The 16723-nt window shown below is 26.3% G+C and overlaps 3 protein-coding genes across 3 annotated transcripts; all 3 read right to left on the bottom strand.

The window, feature by feature from the left end:
• Nucleotides 1–1118: 1118 nt before the first annotated feature.
• On the bottom strand, nucleotides 1119–3145 carry OCT59_004038 (uncharacterized protein). The gene is made up of 4 exons (XM_025309628.2): nucleotides 2555–3145; nucleotides 2272–2473; nucleotides 1952–2199; nucleotides 1119–1882 (listed from the first exon to the last, which is right to left on the bottom strand). Exons 1-4 carry the CDS (start codon nucleotides 3128–3130, stop codon nucleotides 1859–1861), a joined length of 1050 nt encoding a protein of 349 aa, XP_025166923.2. The 5' UTR covers nucleotides 3131–3145; the 3' UTR covers nucleotides 1119–1858.
• Nucleotides 3146–8181: 5036 nt separating this feature from the next.
• OCT59_004037 (uncharacterized protein) lies at nucleotides 8182–9636 on the bottom strand. Its single transcript, XM_025328385.2, has 4 exons — nucleotides 9036–9636; nucleotides 8763–8949; nucleotides 8483–8700; nucleotides 8182–8415 (listed from the first exon to the last, which is right to left on the bottom strand). The coding sequence occupies exons 1-4, from the start codon at nucleotides 9621–9623 to the stop codon at nucleotides 8392–8394; spliced, it is 1017 nt and encodes a 338-aa protein (XP_025166925.1). The 5' UTR covers nucleotides 9624–9636; the 3' UTR covers nucleotides 8182–8391.
• Nucleotides 9637–11476: 1840 nt separating this feature from the next.
• Nucleotides 11477–12684, bottom strand: OCT59_004036 (uncharacterized protein; the record flags this gene model as incomplete). The annotated part of the gene is made up of 4 exons (XM_025309627.2): nucleotides 11477–11500; nucleotides 11558–11775; nucleotides 11846–12035; nucleotides 12112–12684. 4 exons carry the CDS (start codon nucleotides 12682–12684, stop codon nucleotides 11477–11479), a joined length of 1005 nt encoding a protein of 334 aa, XP_025166926.2.
• Between the last annotated feature and the right edge of the window lie 4039 nt (nucleotides 12685–16723).

Genomic DNA, 16723 nt, shown 5'->3' with positions numbered 1-16723 from the left:
CTAATAATTTTAGGATGATTTAGCTAAGCAAAGGAAGTAACAGAAAACTTAATTCTATTTGAACGTTAGTGTTAATTGTTCGTAATTAAACTTCAGATTTGTTCAAACAGTTTTTTTGACAATTAATAGTGAGGCAGTTTAATACAATTTAAATTGCAATATGAACTTTGTGATATGCATAAAGCCTTTGATAGATTATAAAGATTTCTTGAGAGCATATCAAATGTTGCACTATTTTTACATAAGGCCTATCATTAGTAATTAAAGCAAACCAAATTACGTTAAAATTTTATACCTTAAATAATATACTTTTTACCAATTATTTAAAGCTTAGAGTGTAGAAAATTTTTTAAAGGCTTATTTAATAGTGAAAGTGTTAATAATTTGCATAGTGATAAAATTTAACAATTAGTTTAGCATAATTGTTTAAGAAAAATTTAACAATTAGTTTAGCATAATTGTTTAAGAAATTAACATAAATAAATAAAACTAGAACAGAGATTAGAACCCAATAATAGAAGTTCTGGAAGACGAAACTATGATTTTCAATAGTTTATTTATTCATAATTACTGATTCGAAAAATTCATATAATAGTATTCTGTAAATGATAAATTACCTTAATTGTTATTAATATAGCAAATATGTAACATCTTACAAAGTCATTAACAATTCACCAAATTTTAATTCCTGGCTCATTGTGAGAAAGGATACAATGAATTCCATTATTTGGACAAAACTTAGTTTACTACTCTCGTCACAAAGCAAATTTTCGTTGTCTTTTAGAACATTGATAGACCGTGAATATCACAAATCGAAATAGGTTAAAAATCGATTTTTTGAAAATCTACTGATTATTGCCTTTAATTAAGGATCGGTCAGGCCGATGCAAAAATATCATTCTTGATAGATATGCAGGAGAATCTTGATATGCATAATATATTTTTACAGTAAAATCTATCAAGAATAATACCTCATGTCTATCAAGAATGATACTTTTGCGAGAGTAAAGATCAAAAATACAGTATGACATATAAAATTAGAGAAAAACGATACATTTTATCAATAAAATCTTTTTTTTTATTGGTAAATAAAACGATTATTGATAAAATCGTTTTTTCTTTTATTTAGAAGTCAACCTACATATGAACCTGTCTAAAAAAAGAGTAAAAGAAGAAAATTTTCAAATTTTCAATTTTTCCATAAAATGTTTTTTTAAAGAAAAGATTCTACCAATAAGTTGGTTTACTTTTATTTTTTATTAACAAAAACGATTATTAGCCTATTTATAAAATCATTTTTAAATAAATAATAAAAAGCTAAATATATTTACATTAATAAGCAAACGCATCTCCTTACTATCCTAGGTCATTAAATTCATTGTAATGAATGAATTGTGGATAAATAATAATAATTTTGATTTTATGAATAATTAAACAGTTTCGAAAGTTATAATTTATATTTTCATGTTAAACATGTAATTTAGAAAAACTTTCACGTTATATTTTATTCTTTTCTATAAAAATTATTCTCAAACTCTATGTAAATGAAAATGCGATATTGATTATTAAACTTTTAATGCTAAAATCTAACTTAAACTGCTACAGAATTTTTAGTTGCGAGCCGAAAGCATATTAATTTGTCTTTTTACCTCTGGCAAATTGTTACGCAAAAGCAAACAATGGTTATTAAAATATGATGGGTGTTACCGCAATGAGTAGGAAATTAATCTGGCTCGTCATCCATATTTTAATTATGTACAAAATACTAATGTATTTTGTTCTTTTAACTTTATGACTTCATTAATATTTTTTCCTTATAAAATAATATATAAAAACGGGAGAATTATGTTCATAATTTTTATTCAAGAACTTCCACGCACCACTATGAATAAAAACGATCAAATTATCGTAATTGATCATATATTATTGGATAACTAAAACTTAACCTTACCTTATGGTTTTCTTCATGGCCATCGGCGTGACAAGTGACTTCTTGGAATCCATTATTCATCATGAAATCATGGCTCGAAAGCGACCTTTTTGTGTTAGTATGTCGCAGACTAATTATGTCACCAACTTCCCAATATCCTGAATTGTCATAATTGGAGGTTGTGCTATGGCGCTGTAGTAGCCAGTTGTCGTTAACGTCTGGAGGGCCATCGTGACCATTCCATTCCATTACTCTTCCATAACAGGTAACTATAATATAAAAATTTCATCTCGTCATTTATTAATTTACTTCACACTGAAAAATTTTCGTTGATTATTTACCTTCTTGTTGTTTAGTTACTGGTGACTTAGTTGGTGGTGAATCTATATCATGAGAATGCAGATTTAGACCTGACTGTTGATGTTTCAATCCAATAACAGAATTGAATGGTACCGGATTGCCCGATTTGACATGTTGTTCACAAGCTGGGATTACAATCCAAAGATCTTGTAGTTTATCTGGTTGCCAACTGTTACAAAATGCCTGGATTTTTCGTGAAACAAGTTAATTAACCAAAAAAGTATATTAATGTAATTTTCTATAGACATTTCATTATGTACTAACCATATGCTGTTTGAACCCGGTATCATATCTCATACCTTTTATACACGACAAAAAACGTCCAGTAACAACATGTTTGAGTGCAATTTTGGAGCCGTAGCGAACCTGTCGTCTATGTTCAAGCATCACGTCTTTGAAAGTTTCGATTACCTTATCAAATGAATTTAATTTTTCAATTCGGCTCCTGAGGACATCCCGAACAATATCGTTTGGCATGTTTCGAAGTAGGTAACTCTTTTTCTCTTCCTGGTCGGTGATGTTTGCGTTGCTACTGAGGGAAGTGAACTTCGCAATAAATTTAGATATATCTCCATTACTCTCACATTTTAATTTATTAAGTTTCTCAAGAGAAACAGCACGGAATACAGAATGAGTGACATGGTCTTTGAGAACACTGACAAGCGAATTAAATGAGTCGATGTCTCTAGGGATTAGAATATTATGATCTATTCTTAGAATTGCAATACTCAGAACAGTGGCTTGATCGTGGATACCCCGGAGAGCACAAAAGAAACGCAAGTCCTGAACCCATACTTCCGGATGAAGAGTACCATCGTATCGAGGCGGTAAGTCGCCCATTATTAAAACGTAGTGTACTTAATTTTTTTCTTAAATTAAATAATTAAATAGTTATTAACGCCCTAACATGTGATATTGCAGCGATTTTAGAAATGATCGTTAACAGTGCGGTCATGTGCGCTTGCATAGATTTCTCACGTAATCAATTTTCAGATAAATAAAGCTCCTTTATGGATATTTTGCCACCAATTTCTCTTTGAAGAAAGTGGAGTCTGAGCTATTCAGAAAAAGAAAAATAGCAGATTCATATTGCTTTAGCTTTATCACAGTTTCATGGTTTTCCCAGTTATTCAACCTTCTTATTTTATTACTGACAATTCTCAAAGAAGTAGTATTCTTACATCCGCTTAGGTTTCAGAGTGGAAGATCCTTTCTCTACACATTTTCCAGTTAGGTCGTTACATTCACTAATATTCGATATGACTGAAAATGATCTTGCTAATTTGATGTTTGTGCTAAATAAACTGAACAATTAATCCGATTTAAACATTAGTGCTTATTGTTCATAATTTACTTTCAGATTTTTTGAAAATTAAAAATATTGCTTTATCTACGAATAATCTTAATGTGAAAGCTCATGAGGCAGTATGATACATATTATTCTTCTATTAATCCTTTCCTACCATATATCATACCATAAAATAATTAAAATGTTGCTTGACTCATTTAAATACAATTCAAGTTTCAAATATTTCAATAAATTATAAGATCTTCTTGCATGATGTTAAGAACAAAAAGTATTAAATCCTCAATAATAGATGTAAAAGAATGAAGAAAGTACAAATATACCAAAATTGATTCTTTGAATTTAATCAGTAGTTAAAAGTTAATTACAATATGGAAAAAGTATGGATTTCAATATTTATTTCTTTTAATCTATTATTAATAATTAATTATATATTAATATTTATAAAATATTATAAAATTTTTTACTAATGAATATTATTATTATCATTGTATTTAATTTTAGAGCTACTGGAATTCAAGATAATATTACAAATAATAAATATATAAACCTTATTGCCTCTATTGGCTCTATATAATTTGAAAATAAAAGAGATTACTATTTTCATGATTTTTAAAAAGTTTTTAATATTGTACTTCTTATATTTTAGTTTTTTTTTATTTCAAACTCAATTTATGTAAAACTTTAAATATTTAATTCATATAGTTTTAGTATTTTTGAGATTGAAATATTTATTAATAATACTTATTAAATGCAAGATATATTAAAAAATACTTATAAATACTAATTTAAAATATTAATAAAGTATTTAAAAAATTAAATATTTAATAAATAATTAAATTAAATATTTACTTTTTTATTGTTTAATAAATATAAAATTTTAATATTTATTAAATATTTATTATTTGATAAATATAAGACTTTACAGTCATTATTAAAATAATAAATCTGAATATACCAAAAACTCATTATATTGATTCTTATAATTAATTATACTGGATATAAAATTTGCTAAAAATAAAAAGATTATTACTAAAATAATAAAAATAATTTGATAATTTCAACATAATAAAATAATGAAATTATTTTATTATTAAAATTAATTAAAATGCAAATGATGAAATAATAGAAAAATAATTTTGACAATTTTGATATAATAATATTTACTACTAATTTTAACAGAATTCTTGAATATATTATAAAGAAGATTCATCATAATAATAATTAATGTGATATTTATTAAATTAATTAATACAAAATCTTGAATCTATATAAGATTATATTTATGTTCAATAGTACTAAAAATTTAATCTATATAAATAAAGGTAATATAAAAATAAATAATGTAATATAATTGTATTTAAGAATTTGCAACTTTAACTGGATATAATAAAATTATATAGTAAAATACTATATATTATATATATCTGAACTTGTATTTATTGATCAAATATATTAGCCATATACAGTGGACATCAAAAAAAACGCACCAAACTTTTTTAAAATTATTAATTGTTCTTATTAAATCAATTTAAATTCAATTAAAATAAAATTTAAAACTTAAATAATATATGGTTTGGCCTACTAAAAAACATAAAATTTAATATTAATTTACTAATTAGTTTTTTAATTACATAACATTAAATCAAAACAACTTGGTACATTCTTTTTGCCACTTTTTAAAATTTTAAAAAAATCAAAATTTTCACAAAATTATATTATGCTTTTATAATAAAAAAATGTAAAATTAATTATTAAATAGCTTAAATTATTAATTAAAATTAAAAAAAGTCAATACTTTTTAGTAATAAATTGATTAATTTATTTAATGAATATAATTAAAAATTACTATAAAACATATAGATTTTACAGTTTTTATTATAACAGTTTTTCTTAAACTACATTAAATCAAAAAATTTTATAGTAAAATAATACCCAAAATTAAATTCTCCCAATTAAGGGGAATTTGCGAAAAAAAATGGAGTGCAACGGACCTTTAGATAGATTTACACTATATGTAAAATGAAGATCATTGCCATACTTTAACAAGTAATATCTCACTATCTAAAGGTCCGTTGCACTCCATTTTTTTTTTCGCAAATTCCCCTTAATTAGGAGAATTTAATTTTGGGTATTATTTTACTATAAAATTTTTTGATTTAATGTAGTTTAAGAAAAACTGTTATAATAAAAACTGTAAAATCTATATGTTTTATAGTAATTTTTAATTATATTCATTAAATAAATTAATCAATTTATTACTAAAAAGTATTGACTTTTTTTAATTTTAATTAATAATTTAAGCTATTTAATAATTAATTTTACATTTTTTTATTATAAAAGCATAATATAATTTTGTGAAAATTTTGATTTTTTTAAAAATTTTAAAAAGTGAATGCACCAAGTTGTTTTGATTTAATGTTATGTAATTAAAAAACTAATTAGTAAATTAATATTAAATTTTATGTTTTTTAGTAGGCCAAACCATATATTATTTAAGTTTTAAATTTTATTTTAATTGAATTTAAATTGATTTAATAAGAACAATTAATAATTTTAAAAAAGTTTAGGGCGTTTTTTTTGATGTCCACTGTATTGGTAATTGCATGTAGAAAGTTTCCATTTATTGGAAATCATTGAGGAAATGAGTAATAATAACTACGAGATTACTAAAGATGATGTAGTGGAAGTTTTTTGTAAATCAAATACTAAAAAGATTCGAGAATCAGGTTTGAATGAGTTAGAAATATACAAAAGTGGTCGGAAACCAAAATTTGGAAAATTAAAAGAATTTTCTGGTTATATACTTGCAGATTTAATAGTACGTGGTTATGTAGAATAAAAAACTTTACTTCATTATTCTTTACCGAACGCCCAAACCTTATCGGCAAGCGTGTTTATAGAGAGACTTACGACTAAAGCAAAAGCTAGAGTTATAGAAGATTCATGGTATTATTGGGTACATAGAAAATAAATAAATATGTATTTTGTTTTGTAAAATGTAATAATAAAAAAGTATAAAAGAGAAAAATGAATTTTGAAAATGGGTTTATGTGAAAATATGTATATTTTATTTAGTATGGGTCTATGTGCTAACTTATAAGATGAGTCGAGCCAACAAATTGGCAATAAATAAAATCTAAGATTTCATATTCGCTTAAAGCATAGTTCGTATTCGTAACTTTATATGAAGATTTTTCCAAGTTTTTTTTTAAAGAATACAGTTTCTTAAGTTAAAAAATGAAAGTTCAGAACCGTGGCTTTCTAACAGTATAAAATTTATCCTTTTATGTTAGATATTGCAGAAGTTTGAATTTTACAGAAAATTGTGTTACTATATAATGTAAATTTTGCACATCAAATTACTATGAAATTATCACGTGACATACTGCACCCTTAATACCAATTTGACAATTTTTTTTAATAAAAAGAATGCAAATAATATATAAATAGCTTTTGGCAATAATAAGAATTCAGAAGTTAATTAATATATAATCAGTACTAAAATAATAAAAGGCTATAAAAGCCTATAATATAATCAGTTATAACTTAAATAATATCTTCTACATTTTAATCATCTATTTTTATACCATTATAAATATTATTTTACTATTAGTTTATTATAGTATGTTTCAAATAAGTAAAATAATAGTTGCAATTAAATTATAAAGTTAAATTAGTATTTCACAATAATCAAACTTTTTCTCTGAAATTCAATTTAATTTGGATTAATTTAAACTCCAAAAAATAATATTTTGTAATCTAGTAATCAAATTTAAATGATTTTTTTTAATTGATAGTTTTCATTGCTCTGATTAAAATAAAAAAGACTGATAGATCAAAAGTAATTTGTAAAAAACATTTTTACCCTTTGGGATTAATTAGGGTTACATCATATTATAAATAAATTTATGCAAAATACTAATAAGTTAAATACAATTATTAGGTTATAGAGTTATAAATAGATAATAATAAAATATAAATAAGGATAGCAGAAAAAGTCTAAATCAATAATCAAAGTATTGCTAAAATTCAATATAATTTGGAATTTGGAATTGTGGATTTTGGATTTAAAATTGGCAATTTTGAATTTGAGTAGCATATATAAGCTAGAGTACTAAAAAATAATCAGCAATAGGATATTGGTATAATAATCAGATTTTGAAATTAGATTATATCAAAATAATTAGGCAATGAATAGATTAGGAAGTGATTATTAGGTTATGATACAGCAATCAGATTATATCTGAGATATTCAGTGATTATAGCAGTAATCAGATTATTATTATAAAGTAGTACTTATAACCTAGTATATACCCTTTAATATAAAGAATTAGTACACTGCTCTTTGCCCTAAAATGATCCTTTACAACATAATTGATCATAGACTATTATTGTGTTTACTAAATTATGATAGTCAGAGTGCAATGATTAAAAATTAATTTTAAAACGGAGTTGTTAATGATATATTCTTTGTTATACATATTTTCTATACTTAGACAATCATTCAACAAATACACCATTATTGCTGACTTCCATTTTACTGAAAATAAATTCATCAGTCAGTTATGTTTCACTCCTTGCTGTGTCTTAATTTCAAATAAAATTTACTGTTTTTAATAAAATTATAGGCTTATTTACTGTACATTCAAATTAAAATTATTTAGCCAATTTTAATCTGGTAAAAGATTAGAAGCAATAAATACAAAAATATTTTCAAAAAAACTTTAATGACAAGCAAAATTTCATATTCATGCCAATAGTGAAGTCAGTAAATTTTATGTCAGTGTAATTTTCATTCAAAAACTTCCACTATCCACTAAGAATTAAAAACAGTCAGTAACGATCAAATTACTGTAATAGTCATTGGGCAACTCAAACTTTACCTTATGGTTTTCTTCATGGCCATCGGCGTGGCAAGTGACTTCTTGGTTTCCATCATCCAATAGGAAATCATGGCTTGAGAGCGATTTTTTTGTGTTAACATGGCGCAAACTAATTGTGTCACCAATCACCCAATGTCCTGAATTGTCATAATCGTTATTGATGCTATGACGTTGTAATAGCCAGTTGTCATTGCTATCGGCGCCCGAAAAACAAGTGACTGCAAAGATAATTAGTCTTTATTACTTGACTTCAAACAAAAAAATTTCGTTGATTATTTACCTTCTTGTTGCTTAGTTTTCGGTGACTCGTTTGAATGAGAATGCAGATTTCTACTAGTCTTCTGATGTTTCAATCCAATAGCAGAATTAAACGCTACCGGATTGCCTACCTTGCAGTATTGTTTATGAGGTGGAATTACAATCCAAAAATCGGTTTGTCTATCTGGCTGCCAGTTGTTGCAAAATACCTAGATTTTCAGTGAAACAAAATGTAAAATATTAATCGTTATTTGATTAAATATATTCGTTACAAGAAGTTCCATTGTGTACTAACTATGTGTTGTTTTGACCCAGTGTCATATCTGATATCCTTACTAGACAAAAAACGTCCAGTAGCAACGTGTTTGAGTGCAATTTTGGAGCCGTAACGAATCTGGCGTCTATGTTCAAGCATCACGTCTTTGAAAGTCTCGATCACCTTGTCAAATGAGTTTTTATCAGATGAGTTTAGGTTTTCAATTCGACTCCTGAATATATTTCGAACAATATCGTCTGGCAAGTTCCGAAGTAAGTATCTCTTTTTCTCTTCCCAGCCAGTGATATTTGCGCCTCTACAGAGGAAAGTGAATTTCGCGATAAATTCAGACATTTCTCTATTACGCTCACATTTCAATTTATTAAGTTTCTCAAGAGAATCTGCACGGAATACAGAGTGAGTGACATGGTCTTTGAGAATACTTATAAGTAAATCAAATGAGTTTGTATCTTTGGGGATTGGAATATCGGGATCTATTCTTAGAATGGCAATATTTAGAATAGTAGATTGATCGTAGACACCCCGAAGAGCACAAAAGAAACGTAAGTCCTGGACCCATACTTCTGGCTGAATGGTTCCATCATATCGAGGTGGTAAGTTCTCCATTATTAAAATGTATATGCGTATATGCTGGTTTTATTAACTTTTTATATAGGTTTTATGTTGTCTAACGCCATGTGCATTTACATATTAACAAAATCAGAAATGAACAAACACAAACTGGGTTCTTTAACAATATGAAACGTTAAATAGATTGTTTTAAATAAATACGTTTATGGTACGTATATGTTGATCAATTTTATCATGTGATTAAAAAAATTGAAAGTCCTTAGACCCAAATCATATCGAAGCAATGACCATCATTAAAGCATAATGTATCGAATTTTTTTCTTACATGGTTTATATGCTTGCCTAACAATACTAATTGAGCATATATTTCATATAAAATTTGGATTTTTTCCATGTTAGTATCATTTATTATATATAAAATAACATTTTACGTGAATTTGTCCAAATTGATAATTAGTTATTATAGTTTTGCAGATCAGGTTAATAGTAAATGTGATCAAATAGCAACATAGTAAATTCTTACGATCGTTATAAATTTAAAAACGCAATATACAGTAATATGCGAAGTTTAACGTATCCCGTTTTCCTAATTTTAAATAATTTAAAGTCCGACACAAAAGTTTTATATGCACCATTTACTATTTGAGCTACCAGAATAGCATAATAATTATATATTGTCTGCGAATCATTTTACGCTAATTGATAAATGATTAAAATGTATAAACATGATTAATATGAATTCAGCTTTTAACGTAATTATAAGGAAAGAGATAGCAATTAATTAGTTAAACATTTACTGATGGAAGATGAATTAAGCTTACTTGGAACGAAATCGTATGTTCGAATTTTAATATGACGTGCTTTGATCTTTCATAAAATCTTATACATGTAGTGATTACCTATTATTCCAGTTTCAGAAAAACAATTAATCTTGAAATACAAAATTTTTATGAATTCACTTTTTTATAATATAAAAAACTATACTGTATAGATTTTCGTCAACTATACTATACAACATCGGAGGTATATACTCAATATCGTTTAACAATTGCGGGTACTACAGAGAGAAGTGAATTTCGCAATATATTCATACATGTTTATATTACACTTACATTTTAATTTATTAGGTCTCTCGAGAACAAGAATAAGTGAATTAAATGAGGTGATATCGATGTCTTTCAGGATCGGAATATCCAGAACAGTGGCTTGATCGTGGATACCCTTAAGAGCACAAAAGAACTGAACCTATGTATCCAGATGGTAAGTCAACCATTTTTAAAACTGCATGCTTAATTTTATCTTAATTAAATAATTTTCTAACGCCCAAGTATGTAACATTACAAAGAAGAGCAGAATTTAAATTTTTATAATGCATAGTATCTGTATTTCTTGGTATTTGCAAATGGTGATATTAAAAATAATTTTGTATTTGCCGGAAACTCACTGTATAACTATTTTAAAAGTTAATTTAAAAATGTTGCTTTTAATCATGTGAATAAAATTAACGATATTTAGTGTTCCTTATAAACAAAAGAATTCAATTTATATCAAAGACCCACAATGAGTAGGTTAAGATGTTCTTTCTCACCGACTCTTTGTAAAAAATAGGATTAGAGTGCAAGACGATTCGTTTTATCTAATGCTCGATCCCTACTTGCTACTCATTTACTTAGAAAATTATTTTGACAACTCGTTTATAGTCTGAATTTATTATAAGTACTTTGGAAGATATTTTTCATCATCTATTTTTGTTATTAAGCTCGAGATTTTTGTTAATAAATTACTTTAAATTACTTTACAAGTTATTGCGCAAATATTTCCTAAATAGATGTTACCCAAAGTCAACGTCAGTGTTTGAACCCGAAACGCATTCAGTTAGGATAGGGTCTTCACTCAAGAACTTCTATACACCACTGTGAATAAAAATAGTCAATAACAACCCAATATTAGATAATACGAACTTAATTCACCTTATTGTTTTCTTCATGGCCATAGGAGTGACAAGTGACTTCTTGGTTTCCATCATCAAATAGGAAATCATGGCTTGAGAGTAATTTTTTTGTGTTAACATGGCGCAAACTAATCGTGTCACCAATCATCCAATATCCTGAATTGTCATATTTGTTGGTGGTGCTATGGCGTTGTAGTTGCCAATTGTTATTGTTATCGGTACCCGAATAACAAGTGACTGCAAAGTCAAAGCTAATTAGTCATTATACATTACTTGACTTTCAAGCACCAAAAGCTAAGAATTTTACCTTCTTGTTGTTTAGTTATTGGTGACTCGATACCACCATGAGAATGCAAATTTCGACTGGTCTGCTGATGTTTCAATTCAATAATAGAATTAAACGCAACTGGATTTCCTGGCTTGCAGTATTGTTTATGAGGTGGAATTACAATCCAAAAATCTGTTCGCTTGTCTGATTGCCAGTTGCTGCAATATACCTGGATTTTCACGCAAAAATACCAATTATTATTTGAATTCGTATAGCCTTTATAAGAGATTCAAGTGTATACTAACCATATATTGCTTTGATCCGGTGTCATATCTGATATCTTTACTAGATAAAAAACGTCCGGTAACAACATGTTTGAGTGCAATTTTGGAACCGTAGCGAACCTGGCTTCTATGATCAAGCATCACTTCTTTAAAAGTTTCGATCACCTTATCAAATGAGTTTAATTTTTCAATTCTGTTCCTGAGTACATCCCGAACAATATTGTCTGGCATGCTTCGAAGTAGATAATCCTTTTTCTCTTCCCGGTTGGTGATGTTTGCGTTACTGCAGAGGGAATTGAACTTTGCAATAAATTCAGACATGTCTATACTACGCTCACATTTCAATTTATTAAGTTTCTCAAGAGAAACTGCGCGGAATACGGAGTGAGTAACATGGTCTTTGAGAACATTGATAAGAGATTTAAATGAATTAATATCTTTTGGGATTGGAATATTGTGATCTATTCTTAGAATGGCTATGTTCAATATAGTAGCTTGTTCGTGGATACCCATAAGAGTACAAAAGAAACGCAAGTCCTGAATCCAAACTTCCGGATGAAGAGTGCCATCATATCGAGGCGGTAAGTCAATCATTATACTCATTAAATTTTTGAAAGTACTATTTTTTTTTCATCCTTTATATCATATTATGGTTATCCATTGTGATACTTAATCGGGTTGACTAAATTTTGGCTGAGTTATTTAAAATGGATAAACCACTTAAGATACTATGAGGTTTAACTATCTTATTGTTGTAAACAACACTAATTTGGTTATACAATTGGACAAAATAAACCTTTTTGTAAGCAACTGCCTTATTTTTTCAACAATACTTTGGGAGTTGTACAAGTCTTATTACAATGTTTTCAAACTCATTTAGTAATAGTAATATCGGTCGATGCATTGGTTGTATTTTATCACGATGAGGAAATTATGGAAATTATGATAAATAGTTATATACTTTATTATTTATTTATTACATAAATTGCGGTGATATAATTTGAAAAACGATATAAACATCTAATACGAATTAAAATTAAAAATCGCGAAGAAAATGATTAAACTCCTAAAATACGATTTCGCATATTTGGTCTTTTAAACTTATTGTTCAGGAATTTCTTTAAACATATATGTAAATAATACGTATATAGATAGATGTATATTTAATATCGAAATTGTAATAAAACAAAACAGAAAGGAGGAAGGAATAGTTTTATAAGCATTAAAAATATATCGGGTTTAAATATGTATATATTCGAATGCGAACACGAGCGATTTAAAAAAATATATTTATTTAAATTTATGTACGAAGAAAAAAATATTTCGATATACCGATTTTAATTAAACGAAATGATTTTAATTAAACGAAATGTTTACAACAGCAAAAGAATATTCGTTTATAAATTTAATATGGATATTGTTCGAGGAAAAATATTGTTCGAGGAAAAAATATTGTTCGAGGAAAAAATATTGTTGTTCGAAAAAAAAATATTGTTCGAGGAAAAATGTTGTTCGAGGAAAATGAATGTGTGTATGTAAGATATAAGTATTAAATTACGGTTTACGTTTTTATCGTTGAATGAATTTATTAATGGGATCATAACATTAATAAATCATATGAATTCGTGATCATCCGATATTCGATGATGATGAGGAATCTGAAGTGTATAAAAAGTGAACTTATTTATACCTAAAAGAATTATAAGACTATCTAATCATCTGATTTATTCATATAATAATTGTCTCAAGTGTTTGAATCGTGTTTTACGTTTTTGGATATAAAAAAATTCTTTGCTAGGAAATAAATAAAGAAATCTTTAAGAAAGAAATCTATTTTCCGTACAATATTTGTTAAAATTAACATGAATTTTTCATTTTTTACTTTAAACATCTATTGTTTTCAAGTTGTCAATTTTCTATTGTCTCTTTGTTTCTATTTTTGTCCTTTATTTATGTTATTTATGAGGTTGCGTCATTGCGCGTCACATTTTCACCATAAATAAATATAGTATACCAAAAATGTTTATACCTTTATATTAAAATTATCGATCAAAGAAAAAGAGTATTTCTAAAGAAAAAAAAACAATAATTAAAGCTTAAAAAGAACCGTAAACATATTATGTCCTGGTCATTTTATTTATAAAATGATTTTATTTTGTTTGATATAGCTAAAAATAACAAGAAACAAATCTTGTAATTTGAAAGTATTGTAATCATATGTTTTTATTATTTTTTTTATTTCACAGTGTAGAAAGGATACAGTAACTACGAAAATATAACTCTCATGTGATTCTGCGCCACTCTCCTATCCTCGTGATCTTTCGTGATTTGCGACACAGGCCTCCATGCATTTTAAGTCTACTAATTCCCGAGGAGGGATTTGGTTATGTACCTTCTTACAATAGTTGTTACGCTTCTACATTTACATCTTACATATTTACGCATCTACATTTTATGTTTTTACATATCTACATTTTTATACTTTATGCGTCTACATTTTTACATTTTATGCTCATTTTACGCTCATTTTTACATTTTTACACCTTTTTTACTTAAGTTTATGTGCTATCTATCAGAACAATCCGTTTTCATCAGACTAACAAACATCAGTTATCAGCAACTATAAGAATGTATTATGACCTTATTATTTGTATGAAAACACAATTTAAAATTTCATATTCTTAAGAAATTAAGCTCATCATAAAAAAAATGAGAACTTATCATAATTTTCTATTATCATGTTATTATTTTATTATTATTAACTAATACTTTTAGTTACAGGTATATTCATTTTAAATTTGAATATAACACATCTATTTTTTATTATACCATTTATAATCAGAAATTTTCTGAACAAAATGGAGTCTAATAAATTTTTTATCATTTAGAAAAACAAATTCTAGAATTTTATACTGAATATAAAATTTATACTGATAAGGTATTGTATCAATCATATAATATTTAGATTATTCTTATATCAGATTACCAATTATACAAGATCTATAATTTCTTAATCTTAAAAAAACTATATATAAGCAATTGATATTTATTTCAACAAAAGTTTACATACATATTTCTATATATTGTTGATACAATAATAATTGAAATTAAAAATGAAACCAGAATACCAGCAACCTTTACCATCTCAATGATCTTAACAAAATTAACTCTACATCATATATAAGCAAAAATAATAAATATAATTGCAAATTAAATGACCAATATATATTTGTAAAATTCTGGAATTAGTTATTAATAGAAATGATTTCAGAATTAATTTATCAAATAAGACATTAACTACCTTGCAGAAACCCTATCAATATAAAAAATATGTTAGAGATATTTTTAAAATATACCAAACATATGATATTCATATTTATGTTAACTCTGTTTTAACTATATGTTGACAATATGCTGAACATATAATATAGAAATCTAATTTTTATATAATAACTATATGTTATATATATGGTAAAAATATTTTTTTAAATGTGGCTATTATATGTCGAATATGTATCAAAGATATGATAAAAACATTATTTCGAAATGCCAATTTTCTATGGTCATCATATGTCAAATATGTATCAATAATATAATAGATATTTAATTTTATAACGATTATACATATGAAAATATATTAAAAACAGAATAATAATAACAAAATAGTAAAATAATCATGTGTCAATAATATAAAATAATGCAACGATTGTACTATAAAGATATTTTGATTTTTCTTGTCTTTTTCGTTAAATTAAATTTGTGTATATGATTGATTTAGGGAATTTGCGAATTCTGATAATGAATCAGAGGAGACCTACAAAGTGAAAGATGAAGTTACTGTAATTGACGACTTTTCACAAGAGTTCCAAAATAAAAAGTCCTACAAAAGAAAATAGAAAAATATTAATAAAAAGCTGTATTATAATAAAGTTTTGAAACTTTTTTTTTGGAACTCACTTGAGAATCCAATGCCCACAACGAAGTTAATTTCTATACAAAAAGGGGAAACCTGTTAAAAAAACTTTTTACTTTATAACATCTTTTTTCGAAACTCAAGTATCTGGGATTCTGTTTTTCCAAGTTGGATCCAATTTCCCTACAAAAAGGAAAAAAAAGCTATAAAAACTTTTTTTATAGTTTCAAATTCCTTTTCAAAAACTCACTTGGGAAGTCACATCAGAGCTAATTCCCCTAAAAAAAAAAGAAAATGGTAAAAAAGTCTTTTGTATGAAATTTTAAGTTCCTTTTTTCGAAACTTACTACTAATTAGGATTCCAGTTTTCAAGCGGAGCTGATTTCCCTTCAAAAATAGAAAAAAAGAAAACTTTTTTAAAGTTTCAAATTTCTGTCAGTGTGATGTCCGAAGTGAAAATATAAAACTTTCAAGTCGCAGAAGGATCTGGTAACGAAAATAATTATTCCCACTCAATTCAAAATGTTAGATACCAACACATATCTGGTTAGTGAAGGCGTGCTTCTTTGAAACTTACCTGTTCTGTGCTGCTGCATATCCAGACTTCTCTAAAATTAGAAAACCTGAGGCTGATTTCTCACTGAAATCATATGTGTCCAAGCCATTTAAAATAAAAGAAAAAAAGAAAAAAGAAATTAGTAATCATTTTTTAAAAGACGA

This window comes from Rhizophagus irregularis, chromosome 12 (genome assembly GCF_026210795.1).
Source record: "Rhizophagus irregularis chromosome 12, complete sequence".
NCBI lineage: Eukaryota > Fungi > Glomeromycota > Glomeromycetes > Glomerales > Glomeraceae > Rhizophagus > Rhizophagus irregularis.
Note: the sequence above shows the minus strand (reverse complement) of the source record. Positions and strands in the feature narration are given on the sequence as shown.

Coding starts and splice junctions, on each gene's coding strand:
- OCT59_004038 (XM_025309628.2), bottom strand. CDS start 3,130: ATGGGCGACTTACCGCCTCGATACGATGGTACTCTTCATCCGGAAGTA. Junction 2,474..2,554: donor CCGGGTTCAAACAGCATATG/GTTAGTACATAA, acceptor CGAAAAATCCAG/GCATTTTGTAACAGTTGGCA. Junction 1,883..1,951: donor GCCATGAAGAAAACCATAAG/GTAAGGTTAAGT, acceptor TTTTATTCATAG/TGGTGCGTGGAAGTTCTTGA.
- OCT59_004037 (XM_025328385.2), bottom strand. CDS start 9,623: ATGGAGAACTTACCACCTCGATATGATGGAACCATTCAGCCAGAAGTA. Junction 8,950..9,035: donor CTGGGTCAAAACAACACATA/GTTAGTACACAA, acceptor CTGAAAATCTAG/GTATTTTGCAACAACTGGCA. Junction 8,701..8,762: donor GAAAACTAAGCAACAAGAAG/GTAAATAATCAA, acceptor TTATCTTTGCAG/TCACTTGTTTTTCGGGCGCC.